The sequence below is a fragment of the Scyliorhinus canicula genome, chromosome 3, assembly GCF_902713615.1.
Source record: "Scyliorhinus canicula chromosome 3, sScyCan1.1, whole genome shotgun sequence".
Classification (NCBI taxonomy): domain Eukaryota; kingdom Metazoa; phylum Chordata; class Chondrichthyes; order Carcharhiniformes; family Scyliorhinidae; genus Scyliorhinus; species Scyliorhinus canicula.
The window spans coordinates 150,031,469-150,049,041 of NC_052148.1; the positions used below are offsets into that span (position 1 = coordinate 150,031,469).

The following is a 17,573-nucleotide window of genomic DNA, read 5'->3' on the forward strand; positions in this document are numbered from 1 at the left end:
CCATATCCTCAAACTATGGCTCCTAGTTCTGGACTCTCCCACCATCGGGAACATTCTTCCTGAATCTACCCTGTCTAATCCTGTTAGAATTTTAGACGTTTCTATGAAATCCCCCCTCGCTCTTCTAAACTACAATATATATACTAACCGACTTAGTCTCTCCTCATAAGGCAGTCCCGCCATCCCAGGAATCAGCCTGGTAAACCTTCGCTGCACTCCCTCCATAGCAAGAGCATCCTTCCTGAGATAAGGACACCAAAACTGCACACACTACTCCAGTTGTGGCCTCAACAATGCCATATACAATTGCAGTAAAACATCCCTAGTCCTATACTGAAGTCCCCTCACTGTGAAGGCCAACATATCATTTGCCGCCTTTACTGCCTGCTGTACCTGTTGTTGGACGATCCTCACACTGGAAACTTCAATGCTGCAACGAAAAATACCAAATAAAAAGCGTGGCTTTCTGTTATTTATTTATGTTATTGATTTATTTTCTTAATATTTCATTAGGTATTTCCCTTATAGATTATCATAGAATTTACAATGCAGAAGGAGGCCATTTGGGCCATTGAGTCTGCACCGGCTCTTGGAAAGAGCACCCTACCCAAGGTCAACACCTCCACCCTATCCCCATAACCCAATAACCCCACCCAACACTAAGGGCAATTTTGGACACTAAGGGCAATTTATCATGGCCAATCCACCTAACCTGCACATCTTTGGACTGTGGGAGGAAACCGGAGCACCCGGAGGAAACCCACACACACGGGGAGGATGTGCAGAGTCCACACAGACAGTGACCCAAGCCGGAATCGAACCTGGGATCCTGGAGCTGTGAAGCAATTGTGCTATCCACAATGCTACCGTGCTGCCCTTATTAGAAGTGCATGGTAACACATAACTGCAACAAATCTGGTGACAAATCCTCATATAGGTTGCTTTCATTTCAAGCACTAAACACATTTATTATCTGGTCATAGACGTATACAGCATGGAAACAGGCCCTTCGGCCCAACTTGTCTGCCGCCCAGTTTTCACCACTAAGCTAGTCCCAAGTGTCTGCATTTGGCCCATATCCCTGTATACTCATCTTACCCATATAACAGTCTAAATGCTTTTAAAAGACAAAATTGTACCCACCTCTACTTCTCCCTCTGGCAGCTTGTTCCAGGCACTCACCACCCTCTGTGTGAAATGATTGCACCTCTGGGGCGGGATTCTCCGTAGCCCTTCGTAACGCGGGTTGCCTGCGAGAAAAATCGGTGTTAATGACTCCGGCGTCGGGGCCTTCTTTAAGGCCGCTATTCTCCGTTCCCGGAGGGGCTAGCAGCTGACTGACGCGATACGCGTCAGTTTCACCAGCTGCGGAAGTGGTGAGACCCGCGTCTTTTGGAGGAAAAAGGAGGAGAGAGACAGGAAAAAACCCGGCTTTTGGGGGGTGGTGGTGGTGTGTTCCGGCATTTGGGGGGTGGTGTTTGTTCCGGCCATTTGGGGGTGGTGGTGTGGTTCCGGCATTTTGGGGGGGGTGGGGGGAGGTGGTGTGGTTCCGGCATTGGGGGGGGGGGGGTGGGGGGGTGGTGTTGGTTCCGGCATTGGGGGGGGGGGGTGTGGTTCCGGCATTGGGGGGGGTGGGTGGGGGGGGTGGGGGGCGGGGGGGGGGGGGGGGTGTGGGGGGGGGTGGGGGCGGGGGGGTGGTGTTTCCGGCATGTGGGGTGGGGGGGGGGGCGGTGGTGTGTTCCGGCATTGGGGGGGGGGGTGGTGGTGTTCCGGCATTTGGGGGGGGGGGGTGGATGTGTTCCGGCATTGGGGGGGGGGGGGGTTGGTGTGTTCCCGGCATTTGGGGGGGGGGGTGTGTTCCGGGCATGTGGGGGGGGGGGGGGGTTTGGGGGCAGCGGCGGGCAGAGAGGGGGGGGCGACGGATGCCCGGGGCCAACGCACCGTCGCCCCCCCCCCTCTGTACGCTGCTGCCCCCTACCCCAACCCCCCCCTCACCACCCCTACCTCAACCCCCCCCCTCACCACCCCTACCTCAACCCCCCCCTCACCACCCCTACCTCAACCCCCCCCCCTCACCACCCCTACCTCAACCCACCCTCACCACCCTACCTCCCTCCCCACCACCCCTACCTCCCCCCCCACCACCCCTACCTCCCTCCCCACCACCCCTACCTCCCTCCCCACCACCCCTCCCCCCCTCCCCACCACCCCTACCCCCCTCCAACGCCGGGTCCCCCCCCCCCCTCAACGCCGGGTCCCCCCCTCCCCCCAACGCCGGGTCTCCCCCCCCTCAACGCCGGGTCCCCCCCCCCTCAATGCCGGGTCCACCCCCCCCCCCTCAATGCCGGGTCCCCCCCCCCCCTCAATGCCGGGTCTCCCCCCCCCCCCTCAATGCCGGGTCCCCCCCCTCAATGCCGGTACCCACACCCCGTCCCCTCCCTCTGAAGGCCGGTACCCACACCCCCCCCTCTCCTCCTCCCCCCCTCCCCCCCCCCTCCCCCCCCTCTCCCCCCCCTCTCCCCCCCCCTCTGCCCCCCCCCTCTCTCCCCCCCCCCTCTCCCCCCCCCTCTCTCCCCCCCCCCTCTCCCCCCCCCTCTCCCCCCCCTCCCTCTCCCCCCCCTTCTCCCCCCCCCTCCCTCTCCCCCCCCCCCCCTCGCCCCCCCCCTCCCTCTCCCCCCCCTTCTCCCCCCCCCTCCCTCTCCCCCCCTCTCCCCCCCCCCTCTCCCCCCCCCCTTCCCCCCCCCTCTCCCCCCCCTCTCCCCCCCCCCCTTCCCCCCCCTCTCCCCCCCCCTCTCCCCCCCCCCTCCCCCCCCCTCCCTCTCTCCTCCTCCCCCCCCTCCCTCTCTCCTCCTCCCCCCCTCCCTCTCTCCTCCTCCCCCCCCTCCCTCTCTCCTCCTCCCCCCCCCCCTTCCTTCCTCTGTTAGTGGGGGGGGGGTGCGGCGTTAGTGGGGGTGTGGGGGTGCGGCGTTGGAGGGGGGTGCGGCGTTGGAGGGGGATAGGGGTGGTGAAGGGGGTAGGAGTGGTGAAGGGAGGGGGTTGGGGTTGGGGGCAGCGGCGTACAGAGGGGGGGGGGGCGACGGATGCCCGGGGCCAACGCACCGTCGCCCCCCCCTCTCTGCCCGCCGCTGCCCCCAAACCCCCCCGATGCCGCAACCCACCCCCCCCCCCCCCCCGATGGCCACAACCCACCCCCCCCCCCCGATGGCCGCAACCCACCCCCCCCGATGGCCGCAACCCACTCCCCCGATGCTGCAACCCACCCCCCCCGATGGCCGCAACCCACTCCCCCGATGCTGCAACCCACTCCCCGATGGCCGCTACCCACTCCCCCGATGGCCGCTACCCACTCCCCCGATGGCCGCTACCCACTCCCCCGATGCTGCAACCCACCCCCCCCGATGGCCGCAACCCACTCCCCCCCCCCCCCCCCCCCCCCCCGATGGCCGCAACCCACTCCCCCGATGGCCGCTACCCACTCCCCCGATGGCCGCAACCCACTCCCCCGATGGCCGCAACCCACTCCCCCGATGCTGCAACCCACTCCCCCGATGTTGCAACCCACCCCCCCGATGGCCGCAACCCACCCCCCCCCCCCCCCCCCCCCCCAATGCCTCAACCCACCCCCGACACTGAACGGCGTCAACCATCATCAATGGTTGACGCCGTTTTAAATCAACTCTGATTTGCGCCGACGTGACCCGTGGCCACGTCGGCGGGACTTCGGCCCATCCGGGCCGGAGATTTCAGGTCAGTGCAAATAAAATGAAATCCCGCCGGCGCCAGCTGTTTTCACAGGCCGCCGACGGGATTTGCACAACGCCGGTTTTTTTCCGGCGGGAGAATTACGAAACCTGCGGGAGCGGAAATGACGCCGCTTCCCGCCAATTCTCCGACCCTGCGTGGGGTCGGAGAATCCCGCCCCTGGACTCTATATTGTACCTCTCTCCTCTCACCGTAAACCTATTCCCTCTAGTTTTAGACTCCCTATCTTTGGGGAAAAGATGTTGACTACCTTATAGATAAACTACCTTATCTAAGTCCCTCATTATTTTTTAGAGCTCTATAAGATCACCCCTAAGCCTCCTACGCTCCAGGGAAAAAAGTCCCAGTCTATCCAATCTCTCCTTATAACTCAAACATCAAGTTCCAGTTGCATCCTAGTAAATCTTTTCTGCACTCTTTCTAGATTAATAATATCCTTTCTATAATAGGGTGACCAGAACTATACACCGTTTTCCAAGTGTGGCCGTGCTAATGTCTTGTACAACTTCAACAAGACGTCCCAACTCCTGTATTGAATGTTATGACCAATGAAACTAAGCATGTCAAATGCCGCCTTCACAACACTGTCACCAGTGACTCCACTTGCAAGGAGCTATGAATCTGTTCTCCTAGATCTCTTTGTTCTATAACTCTCCCCGACTCCCTACCATAAACTGAGTAGCTCCTGCCCCGATTCCATCCACCAAAATGCAACACCTCATATTTTTCGAAATTAAATTCCATTGCCATTCGTCAGTCCACTGGCCCAATTGATCAAGATCCCGTTGCAATCATAGATAACTTTCTTCACTATCCACTATGCCACCAATCTTGGTGTCACCTGCAAACTTACTAACCATGCCTCCTAAATTCTCATCCAAACCATTAATATCAATAACAAATAACAACCCACCACTGATCCCTGAGGCATACCGCTGGTCACAGGCCTCCAGTTTGGAAAACAACCCTCTACAACCACATCAGCCAATTCTGGTGTTTTAGTTACCGTTATATTCATTCTCTACTTTGGAAGGAATATTACTTCTCCCAGAGGACTCTCCCAAGAAATTTTATTCTCCCTATACTTTTAAAAGAATGTTGGTGCGTAATTCAATTATTTTTTTTAAAAATATTTTTTTATAAATTTAGATTAGCCAATTATTTTTTCTAATTAAGGGGTAATTTAGAGTGGCCAATCCACCTACTCTGCACATCTTTGGGTTGTGGGGGTGAAACCCACGCAGACACGGGGAGAATGTGCAAACTCCACATGGACAGTGACCCAGAGCCGGGATCGAACCTGGGACCTCAGTGCCGTGAGGCGGTTGTGCTAACCACTAGGCCACCGTGCTGCCCTGCGTAATTCAATTATAAATATTCTGAAGGAGGTGTACTCTTCTTCGTAAACCTGGGGAAACTTAGATCATAGAATTTCAAAGAATTTACAGTGCAGAAGGAGGCCATTCAGCCCATCGAGTCTGCACCGGCTCTTGGAAAGACCACCCTACCCAAGCCCACACCTCCACCCTATCCCAGTAACCCCACCCGACACTAAGGGCAATTTTGGACACTAAGGGCAATTTAGCATGGCCAGTCCACCTAACCTGCACATCTTTGGACTGTGGGAGGAAACCGGAGCACCCGGAGGAAACCCACGCACACACGGGGAGAACGTGCAGACTCCGCACAGACAGTGACCCAAGCCGGGAATCGAACCTGGGACCCTGGAGCTGTGAAGCAATTGTGCTAACCACTATGCTACCGTGCTGCCCACACATATACATCTACGTGACTGGATAACAGGAAAATATCATGGATACTAGACTTTTCCCTTTGACTGAAGGTTTAATTGGCATTTCGATTGATGGTGAGGCTCGTAATAATAAGAATGTTCAAAAGAAGAGTAATTTTTTCCTTTGCTTTCCACCCCTACCTGCCCTCCCCAAATGTATGCCCGAATGCTTTGTGTGATGAATAATGGCTATTTTCTTGTCAATATTTTTGTTTCAGGTGGCTCACTTGGAACGCACGGGCCACTATTTGACGGTGAAAGATAACCAGGTTGTGCAGCTTCATCCTTCGACTGTCCTGGACCACAAACCCGAATGGGTGCTCTACAATGAATTTGTACTTACCACTAAAAATTACATCCGCACCTGTACAGACATCAAACCTGAATGGTAATGTTCTGCGACACAGATTTATTAGTATTGTGTATTTACTGCAATCTGCCTATAGCCCCATCAGTTAAGTGTTTAATTTTGACCAACCAGTCTTGAATCGTGAAACCCAGATTTCCAACATCAGTTAAAATAATTCGAACAAACAAGGCTCAAAGATAGTTACTTAGTATAATTAAATAATAATTCCTGACCACGACCTTTAATTCTGGAGTTTTATCTAAACCGAGAAAAACAAAAGTAGAATTTTAATATGGCAAAAACTAAGGGGTTAAGTGCTCAACAACCAAGACTCATTGACTTGGTCGTGTCGATGCTCATTTCCTTCAAACTTTTTGAACTTGTCATTTCACTAATGGAAAAGTTAAATATCTGTTTTGGGTAAAACTGTACAGCTGAAGCGTCGCTCATGTGTTATATAATGCTCAGAGAAGCATTGATTGCTATTCCTGGAGCATTCTTGTAATGGTCATTAAAACTATCCACTTGTGATATTTAGGCGCTACCAAATGTCTATAATCAGGCTGCAGACACTTTGATCAATCACATTTAAATGACTTAGACTGTGTAATTTAATAGTATTTTTATGTTCAATTTACGCGGAGCTGTAGTGGTGGCTGACCGTTGCCTTTCATTTTCTGGCTTAACTCAAATGAGATTGCAGGGATCAGGAAATGTAAGTTGTATATGGTGATCTAGTTTGTTCTGCATGCATGGATTGTTCTACAGCTTTGCTTGGACGAGAAAACCATGCGTTTATAAATAAAATCTATATCATCATGCTGTTTGAAAATGCAATGGAAAAAGCGTGACTTTGGACTGTTTCATGAATGCTTTGCTATATGAACCTAATAATTTTCCGACAAAGTTTTATTATGTCGAGGATGGTGTTCAGTCAGCAGTAATATTCAGACTTCAGTTTCATAAGCGCAGAAAGTTAATTATCGCAGTCTTGTACTTCAGGCAAGAGACCGTTTTAGTGGAAAGGACTTCAAAGCAGTTAGAAGTGAGGGTGAAGGGTGCAGGTGGATATAATGGAAGGCTGAAGATAAGAAACAAAGGGATAAGAACAACTGTCGAGAGTATTTTAAAAAGTGATAGCATACACTGACCTGAAAAGGTTATAAGAAAATACCCATTAAACTAAAGGAGGAGTGATAAATAAAAACATGTAAATTACCTTAATGGCAATTTATACAGTGCCAACAACTAAAAATGTGGGGAGAAACGGTGATCCAGGCATCGATAGAGTGAGGACAAGAACTAAGGAGCAGGAGTTTTCCATACAACCCCTCAAGCCTGTTCTGCTGTTTGGTGATATAGAGTGCGATTCAGCTGACTTAAAATGAAGTCTGCTTTTGGGCAGGTTTGGCGAGGTGTTACTCGGCAGCTGCAGCGTTGAGATTCATGCCGCCATTTACTGGCACTTTGAAGCATTTTTGAACCTCGGCATTTCTCCCGCCGAGACCACACTAAAATAGATTTCCTGCACTGGCAAGCTGAGCTCACCAGCAGGACTGGTTCCTCACAAATTGGGGCACCATTTTTACTGGCTGCCCTGAGCTCTTTTCCCCCCACCCATGCAAATGGGCAAGGCACCCACCTGGGCCAAACCCGTGGCAATGCCTGGGTGCCAGGGTACTACCCTTCTCTGTCCCAGACCACCTTTAATGGCCCGGGAGGACCCACCACTCCTGTACTTGTTAATCTGCATAGGTCCAAGCAACATCTTGATATTAAAATTCTCATCACCTTCATGGCATCATCTTTTCTCCTCCAGGTGCACAACTCTTCAATATGTGTGCTCCTCTAATCTGGCCTCTTGAGCATTCCATATGTTAATTTCTCCATTGGTAGCTGTGATTTCAGCTGCCTTGGTCCTAATTTTCCTCCCAAAACTGCTTTGCCTTGATCTCACTCTTCCTTAAAACCCACCTCTTTGATACTATTAAGCTTATCTGTCTTACAGGAATATTATGAACAGAGTGACCAAGTTACGGGTTCCACTTACTATTTCACCGTTCACCATTATACGTCAATAACTTGGCTGAAGGAATAGAAAGTAGTATAACTAAGGAGACGCACTGACTTGTGTCGAAGGAGCAGGGAAATAGAAAGCGACATAGTCAGTCTAAACTGCCAGATGGCGTTCAATGCCCAATTGGGTTATCCACTTTGGATTCAAGAAAGGCAGATGAGAATATTTTCTTAATGAGGAGAAACATGAATTGGAGTAGGAAAGAGGTTGAACAGTCCATGTCCACAAATCTCTAAATATGGTAAACCGATTTTTAAAAAAAATCAAAAAGGCTGGCGGAATGTTGGTCTTTATTTCAAGGAAGTTGGAAATGAGGGGTGGAGAGGAAAAATATTTTTCAGTTGCCAGACCTCTTCTGAAGTACTGCATTCAGTTCTGGGTACCACATCTCAAAGAAGATATATTGGCAATGGAAGAGATGCAGTGCAGATTGACCAGAATGATACTAGGGCTTAATGGGCAGATTACTTTAACTTGGTTTGTATTCCCTTCAGGTTAGTGTTTAGGAGCGAATTAATGAAGGTGCTTAAAATAATAGTTATTGGATAGGGTAGAAATAGAAACTTCTTCCTCTGGTGGATAAAGAAAAAAGACTTGCATTTATAAAGTGCCTTTCACACCATCAGATATCTCAGCAAGCCACGCACTTTGAAGTCCCAGCAATTCCTAAATGAAATGAGAAAATGTTTATGATTTGTAACTACAGTTTTACAGATAATAGATTCTGTACATTGATGTGTTGGGGATTTCAGAAGTAACTAACTTCTCCGAAAACAAAATGAGAAACGTTGATTAATATTCTTCGGGGGTTTCAACTACTCCCCGTCATAAATAAACTGCAAGTAAGAGGTAGGGAAAGGAGAAGTGCGTTTTTTGTGTTTTCTGGGCCCCTTTCCTGCTCTGTACATATGAAGCCCAATAATAGAGGAATCCCTTCTGGATCCGGTAATGTAAATTACAGCACAGTGGTTAGCACTGTTGCTTCACAACGCCAGGGATCTGGGTTTGATTCCTGGCTTGGGTCACTCTGTGCGGAGTCTGCATGTTCTCCCCGTGTCTGCGTCCGTTTCCTCCGGGTGTTCCGGTTTCCTCCCACAAGTCCCCAAAGACGTGCTTGCTATGTGAATAGGACATTCTGAATTTTCCCTCAAGTGTACCCAAACAGGCACTGGAGTGTGGCGACTAGGGGATTTGTTCAATAACTTCGTTGCAGTGTTAATAAAGCCTACTTGGAACACTAATTAAGAATAATATTATTAAAGTCAGAGTTTATTGGGGAACGTGGAGTAGGGGAACAATTGAGGGATAAGTATTGGCCAGGATACTGGGGCTAGCTTCCCTGTTCTTTGAAATAGTGCCACGGGTCTTTTGTGTCCATCCAACCAGGCAGATAGGACCTTGGTTTGACATCTCATGGAAAATGAGTAATGGGAATATGGCACATGCTACCACATGGAGCAGTTCAGCTGAGTAGCAAAAATGAATTTGAGGGGAAGGTCGCTAAGCACATGAGGAGGGTTGGAAAGGAATAAGTGATATGCTGTGATAGGCTTAGATGAAGAGGAAGCTCATATAAGGTATGAACACCCACATAGACCAGTTGTGTTGAATGGCCTGTTTCTGTGCTTGTTGACTCAATGGAAGGACAAAAAACTACACCATCACCATTTTGACTTCTTGATTTGAGTTACAGCTTCCAGAAACTATTGCATGCACAGCAGCTTGATGCTGAAAGCTCTAGAGGCAAAATACACCTCTTTTGATAATCAAATTTTAAAAATTAATGTGCTTACTTCTTGCATCAGAGATGCTTTCCAGAATTATTGTAACATTGGATTTCTTTGTTGGGAGAAGTAAAGAGGGAACGCAAGATTTATTCACCAATATGCTCGGACTTCAGTTTAATTTGCCTGTCAAAGGCAGAGTCACTGGTTACAATAATCAAGTATGCCAGTCTAGTGGATTTGGGGGGTTTTTAAACAGTACTTTAGGAAGTGTCTTCTTGTTCAGGCCATTTTCTTGCAGGAAACTGCAACGCCAGGGTCTTTGAAATGGGCAATGTTTCTGTGGATATTTACTCTTTGCCCTGCTGAATCCAGCTACCCAACAGTTTCCCAACAATCCCCACCCAAAACCTGAGGACTGTAATGATGAACCATTGAGGTATATTAAACAGCATGAATTAGGGGCTATTAAAAGACATATCTACTTAGTCATGTACATTAGTCATTTTAAAACCCAGGATAGCGACCTGCGGGGGTGGGTCGCGGTCGGGTACGTCGTGGGGCCATGAGTAGTGAAAAATGAAAATCGCTTATTGTCACAAGTAGGCTTCAAGTTACTGTGAAAAGCCCCTAGTCGCCGCATTCCGGCGCCTGTTCGGGGAGGCTGGTACGGGAATTGAACCGTGCTGTTGGTCTACTTTCAAAGCCAACGATTTAGCCCTGTGCTAAACCAGCATCTAGTGGTGTTCCTGATCGCAGGACGTAGTGCCCAGCGGACCCGACCCGCTTTCAGAATGCCGGCCATCTCACGCATGTGTGCCCCCTCAACAGTGCGCAGGCCCGAAGCCGAGAGGGGCAGAATGCCGCCTCCTGATGTCAGCGAGCTGACCCAGGAGCAGACGTTTTTTTGTTTTTTTTTTAATAAACAATTTTATTGAGGTCGTTTTTGGCTTTATAAACAGTTACAGACATCATCAGAAAGGGCAAAAATGTGCAAACATCCACGTACTTTCAATACTTCCATCGTAACATATTGTACAAGCCCGCTCCCCTCCCACCGGTACTACCCGCCATATTTTCCCTCCCACTCTACTCTACCCCCCCCCCACACCCCCCTGCTGACGCTCACTCTCCCGCAAAGAAGTCAATAAATGGTTGCCACCTCCGGGTGAACCCCTGCACAGATCCCCTCAAGGCGAACTTAATTTTTTCCATCCCCAGGAAACTCGACATGTCCGCAAGCCACCACTCAGTCTTCGGGGGCTTTGAGTCCCTCCACGCCAATAATATTCATCGCCGGGCTATCAGGGAAGCAAAGGCCAACACATCGGCCTCTTTCTCCCCCTGGACACCCGGGTCTTCCGAAACCCCAAAAATTGCCACCCCTGGACTCATCACCACCTTTGTTTTTAGCACCTGGGACATGACCCCCGCAAATCCCTCCCAGTACCCCCTCAGCTCGGGGCATGCCCAAACCATGTGAACATGGTTCGCTGGTCCTCCAGCGCACCTAGCGCATTTGTCCTCTATCCCGAAAAATTTGCTTATCCGAGCCACCGTCATATGGGCCCGGTGAACGACCTTAAATTGGATCAGCCCGAGCCTAGCACATGTCGTGGTCGAATTTACCCTACTCAGGGCCTCTGCCCACAGCCCATCCTCCATTTCCCCGCCTAGCTCCTCCTCCCATTTAAGTTTCAGTTCCTCTGTCTGGGACCCTTCCTCCCTCATGAGCACCTTATATATACCCGAGACTCTGCCCTCCCCTTCTTCCCTCCTAGAGACTATTCTGTCGAGGATCCCCATTGGCGGGAGGCGCGGGAAAGATGGGACCTGTCAACGAACAAAGTCCCACAACTGTAGGTATCTAAAATCATTTCCCCATACCAACCCAAATTTCTCCTCCAAGCTCCTCAAACTCGCGAAGCTCCCTTCCAGGAACATATCACCCACCCTTCCCGCCCCTGCTCGCCGCCATACTCTGAACCCCCCATCCATACTGCCGGGGGCAAACCGATGGTTGTCGCAGATTGGCGCCTAGACAGACGCCCCCATCTCCCCCACATGCCTCCTCCACTGGCCCCATATCCGCAGGGTCGCCACCACTACCAGGCTGGTGGTGTACTTGGCCGGCGGCAGCGGTAGAGGAGCCGTGACCAGGGCTTCCAAACTGGAGCCCCTGCACGAAGCCGCCTCCACCCGCTCCCAAATAGACCCCGTACCCACCATCCACTTCCTTATCATAGCGATGTTGGCCGGCCAGTAATAATTGACCAGACTCGGCAAAGCCAGCCCTCCCTCGCTGGGGTTCCTCTCCAACATCGCCTTCTTCACCCGCGGAGACTTTCCCGCCCAAACAAAGCTCATGATCAGCCCGTTAACTCTTTTGAAGAAGGACTGTGGGATAAAGATCGGGAGGCACTGAAAATAAACAAAAATCGAGGGAGGATTGTCATCTTTACAGTCTGCACCCACCCTGGCCAAATTTAACTTATGCAGCCTGCCCCAGTCTCGTGCCACCTGGATTCCCAAATACCAGAAATTTTCCTCAACTAGCCTAAACGGTAGCCCCCTCAATCTGTTCTCCTGGCCCCTTGCCTGGACCACAAACATTTCACTCTTGACCGTATTTAATTTGTATCCTGAGAACTGGCCGAACTTCCTCAGCATTCCCAGTATAGTTCCCATCCCGGCCACTGGGTCCGACACGTACAGGAGCAGGTCGTCTGCATAAAGAGAAACCCTGTGTTCAACCCCACCCCTCACCATCCCCTTCCAACCCTCTGTGGCTCTCAGTGCAATCGCCAGCGGTTCTATGGCCAGCGCAAACAGCAGCGGGGAGAGCGGGCAGCCCGGTCTGGTCCTTCGGTACAACCTAAAGTACTCCGACACTTCTCTGTTGGTCCTGACGCTGGCCCTTGGGGCCTGATATAATGATTTGATCCAATCCACCAATCCCTCCCCGAACCCAAACCGTCCGAGCACCTCCCATAGATAGTCCCACTCCACCCGGTCAAAGGCCTTCTCGGCGTCCATTGCCACCACTACCTCCACCTCTCTACCCGCCGGGGGCATCATTATCACATTGAGCAATCTCCTCAGATTGGCCGCCAGCTGCCTACCTTTCACGAATCCCGTTTGATCCTCCCCAATCACCTCCGGTACACAGTCCTCCATTCTACCCACCAGTACCTTTGCCAGGAGCTTGGCGTCTACATTAATCAGGGAGATTGGCCTGTAGGACCCGCACACCTCCGGGTCTTTACCCTGCTTCAATATCAGAGATATGGTGGCTTGTGACATTGTCGGCGGCAGGGTCCCTCTGTCCCTTGCCTCATTGAAAACCCTCGCCAAGACCGGACCCACCAGCTCAGAGAACTTCCTATAAAACTCTACTGGGTATCCATCCGGCCCCGGGGACTTCCCCGACTGCATGGCCTTTAGGCCCCCCAATACCTCCTCTACTCTAATCGGGGGCCCCAGCTCTTCCACTCGCTCCCCCCCCAACTGTTGGGAATGTTAACCCGTCCAGAAACCTTTTCATCCCCTCCAGTTCTTCCGGCGGCTCCGAAGTATACAGCTTACAATAGAAGTCCCGGAATACCCTATTCAATTCTGCCGGATCCTCCACTTTGCCTCCCTTGTCCCTCACTCTACCTATTTCCCTGGCGGCCTCCCTCCTCCTGAGTTGCTGCGCTAACAGTCTGCTAGCCTTTTCCCCATGCTCGTACACCACTCCCCTCGCCTTCCTAAGCTGTTCCACGGCCCTGCTCGTGGATAGTGCCCCCAGTTCCGCCTGTAGTCTCTGCCTCTCCCTGAGTAAAACCTCCCCCGGGGACTCCGCGTGCTCTTCATCTATCCGACCCATTTCCCTGACCAATCTATCCATCTCTGCCCGGTCTGCCTTGGCTCTGTGGGCCCCAATTGAAATCAGCTCCCCCCGCACTACTGCCTTTAGCGCCTCCCACACGGTCGCCGCTGAGACCTCCCCAGTGTCATTCACCTGCAGGTAATTTTTTATACATTTCCGAAGCCTCTCGCAGATCCCCTCCTCCGACAGCAGTCCCACATCTAGCCTCCATTGCGGGCGTTGATAGCTCGCTCCCCCAGACTGCAGGTCCACCCAATGCGGGGCATGGTCTGAAATGGTAATTGCTGAGTATTCCGTGTTCTTTACCTCCCCCATACAGTCCCTGCTTAGTACAAAGAAATCTATCCTGGAATATACTTTATGGACGTGCGAGTAAAACGAGTAGCCCCTTCCTGTGGCTGTCCATCTCTCCAGGGGCCCCCATTTGCTCCATAAACCCTTTCAGCTCCCTTGCCATTGCTGAGAGTCTACCCGTTCTGGGACACGACCGATCCAAAGTCGGGTCAAGGACCATGTTAAAGTCCCCTCCCATTATTAGCCTGCGAGAATCCAAGTCAGGGATCTTCCCCAGCACTCTTTTAATGAAGTTCACGTCATCCCAGTTCGGGGCATATATATTCACCAGCACCACTCTTCTCCCCTCCAGTCTGCCCCGTACCATCTGGTATCTGCCCCCCCCTGTCTGCGGATATGCCCTCTGCCTCAAATTGCACGCGCTTGTTGATCATGATTGCCACCCCTCTGGACTTCGAGTCCAAGTCCGAGTGGAAGACCTGGCTAATCCAGCCCTTCCTTAGCCTGGTCTGGTCTGACACTTTCAGATGTGTCTCCTGCAACATAATTACGTCCGCCCTCAGGGCCCGCAAGTGCGCGAACACCCGCGCCCTCTTAACCGGCCCATTCAGTCCCTTGACGTTCCAGGTGATCAGCCTGGTCGGGGGGCACAACCCCCCCCCAACCCCGCCGGCCAGCCATAGCCTTTCTCGGGCCGGCCCCTGACCCGTGCGTCGCGCCATTCCTGGCCCGCCCTTTGGCTGCCTCTACCCTCTACCTCCTTTCCAGTGCCTATTTCAAGTCCCTCTCCCGTCAGCAGAACAACCCCCCCCTCCCCTAACCCCATCCCCCGATACCCCCACCCCTGCCATCTACTGGCTGTAACTTAGCAGTCGTTTTTTAATATCAATGGAGTTTTCCTGCCTGGAGCGGAGGCAGAGAGCAGATCAAGTGCCCTGTCCACTGATGTTGTATGGGCTGGGCACATGGAGGAGGTCATGCACTAAGTAGCTCCCACCAGGGCATTGTTTTTTGGCCCTTAGTGCCTGGTTCCCAGAGTTTTTTGGTGGACAAACCCTTCCTATAAGATAGTAGAGTGGGCCTAATGTGGAACTATGTCAAAAAAGACCACAGCTAAGTTTGTGGGTGGAAATTCACACCTGGGGCCGCCTCAATCACAGTAGGTATGCTAATACTGGCTACTGAGTGTGAAAAGCATTTTTGGAGGCAATGGAGAGGGATATTCAATATTCTCCAAGTGGATTGAGGAGGCGCTGGGTCCTATCCACGAAAAGTTGGAGAGGACCCAGTGGGCGCATGTCCAAAGCTGTGAAGGACCATGGAGAGGGGTTGAAGGGGGTTAAACGGCTTTGAGGCACAGCGACGTGATCTCCGTGGGGGCAATGAAGAATATGAATCTGAGGGCGAAGGTAGATGGCCTGGAGAATCGGTCAATGAGACAAAACCTCAGGGTAGTGAGGTTGTGGAGGGCCCGAATCCAACTGCATACTTTTTGCAGATGGCGTCCCCTCCAGTGTTGGATAGGGCCCATCGAACACTGCAGCAGAAGCCTCGGGGGTGGGCGGGGGGCTTGATTCCACTGCTTCCAGGAAAAGGAGCGGATCCTGAAGTGGGCCAAGGAGAATCATGATATGAGATGGGAGGGACGCCAGGTTAGAATATACCAGGATGTCCGTGCAGAGCTTGTGAACAAGCGGATGGCTTTTAAGAAGGGCAAAGCGGCTGGCTTTACACAAGAGTGGAGTGAGCTTTAGAGTGGTGCGCCACACACGTCTGGTAGATTTGGAGTTGGGCCCTGCTCAGCGCCTACCATGGAGTATAGACGTAGGGTTATTGCGGATTTGGGGCCTTGTGGGTGCATGTCCAAAGCATTGGTGAGTATATAGAATTCAATAGGAATAGTTCTCTCTCTCTCTCCCTCTGCTTTTGGAAGCCTTGAAGGCAGTGATTAGAGGAGCGATGACGTCATACAACGTGCATACGGAGAGAGAGGTTGGTGGATGGTATTTTTGAGATGGACTGCAGGCACTTGTGCTACCCGACCTTGGTGAGCAGGAAAAGCTGCAGACACAGTTTGATCTGTTATCTACGGGAAAGGTTATGGACAGTTGCTGCATTTGAGGGGGGTCTTTTATGAATATAGGGAGAAGACGTGTGTCTGTTCGCTATCAGCTGTGGCGACAGGCCAACTTCCAGGAGATTATTCAGGTTAGGGATTCGACTGGTAGTGTGCTTTCTGCCCCAGGTAAAGTTGCCGTGGCATTTGAGGCTTTTTACAAGAATGTTGGACGGTCAGAGTCTTTGGGGGGGGGGGGGATTTGGAGGACTTGTCAATATTTTTAGATAGGTTGGAGTTGCCGGAGGCCCCATTACGCCCTGAGAAGACTTTGACTGGCATTGGGCGGATGCAAACAGGTAAAACGCATGGGTCTGATGGATTTCCAGTGGAATTCTACAAGACATTCAAAGATCAGTTGGCACCATTGCTGGTAAATATATTTTAACGACTCTGTCCCAGAGGTCTCTGCCTGCTGCACTCTCGCAGGTCTCCATTTCACTACTGTTGAAAAAGGATAAAGACCTAATCAAGTGTGTGTGTATGTCACAACGGTCTATCCAAGCGATGGCATTGCCATCGCTGACTCCTCCACAATCAACATCTTGGGGGTTACCATTGATCAGAAAATGAACTGGACTAGCCATATTAATATTGTGGCTACCAGGGTAGGTCAAGACTAGGAATCCTCGGCGAGTAACTCACCTCCTGACACCCCCCCCCCCCACAACCACCACAAAAACCCGTCCGCCATCTACAAGGCACAAGTGTAATGGAATACTCTCCACTTGCTGGATGAGTGCAGCTCTAACAACACTCGAGAAGCTCAACATCATCCAGGACAAAGCAGCCCGCTTGATTGCTCCTCCTCCCACAAACATTCAAGTCCTCCAACACTGACGAACCGTGGCAGTCGTGTGTACCATCTACAAGATGCACTGCAGTAACTCGCTAAGGTTCCTCAGACAAACCTTCCAATAGCCACTATCATCCAGAAGGACAAGAGCAGCAGATACCTGGGAACCCCAGCACCTGAAGGTTTTCCCTCTAAGTCACTCACCACCCTGACTTGGAAATATATTGCCGTTCCTTCATTGTCGCTGGGTCAAAATCCTGGAACTCCCTGCCTAACAGCACAGTGGGTGTACCTACTCCTCGAGGACTGCATTGGTACAAGAAGGCAACACATCACCACCTTCTGATGGACAACTAGGGATGGGCCATAAATGCTGGCCTAACCAGCGACACCCGGATCCCCTTTTTTAAAAAGTGGTTGCCACGATTCTGGCTACAGTATTGGTGGTCAAGCTGGAGTCCTGTATCCCCAAGGTGATTGGGGGGGGATCAGACAAATTTTGTCAAGAGCCGGCAATTGTCAGCCAATATTCGAAGCCCGTTGAATGTGGTTCTCTCCCCGCCCAGAAGCCCGTGCTGGAGGTGATTGTGTCTTATGATGCCGAGAAAGCATTCGACAGGGTGGAGTGGAGGTACCTTTTCGAGAGGTTTTGTTCAGGGACAAAATTGAGTTCATGGGTACGGTTGTTTACAGGGCCCCTTGGCCAGTGTTCGTACAAGTACCTTGAGTTCAGGGTATTTCCATTTGAAAAGGGGGACTAGACAGGGGTGTTCGACGTCTCCCCTCTTATTT

The 17,573-nt window shown here is 51.6% G+C and overlaps 1 protein-coding gene across 1 annotated transcript in view; it reads left to right on the forward strand.

Annotated features, from left to right (window-relative positions):
* The window catches only part of dhx15 (DEAH (Asp-Glu-Ala-His) box helicase 15), a 158,773-nt gene that overhangs the window by 132,742 nt on the left and 8,458 nt on the right, over window positions 1–17,573 (forward strand). The window contains 1 exon segment of the mRNA XM_038791481.1: window positions 5,773–5,942. Within this exon segment, the coding sequence (XP_038647409.1) occupies window positions 5,773–5,942 (170 nt within the window).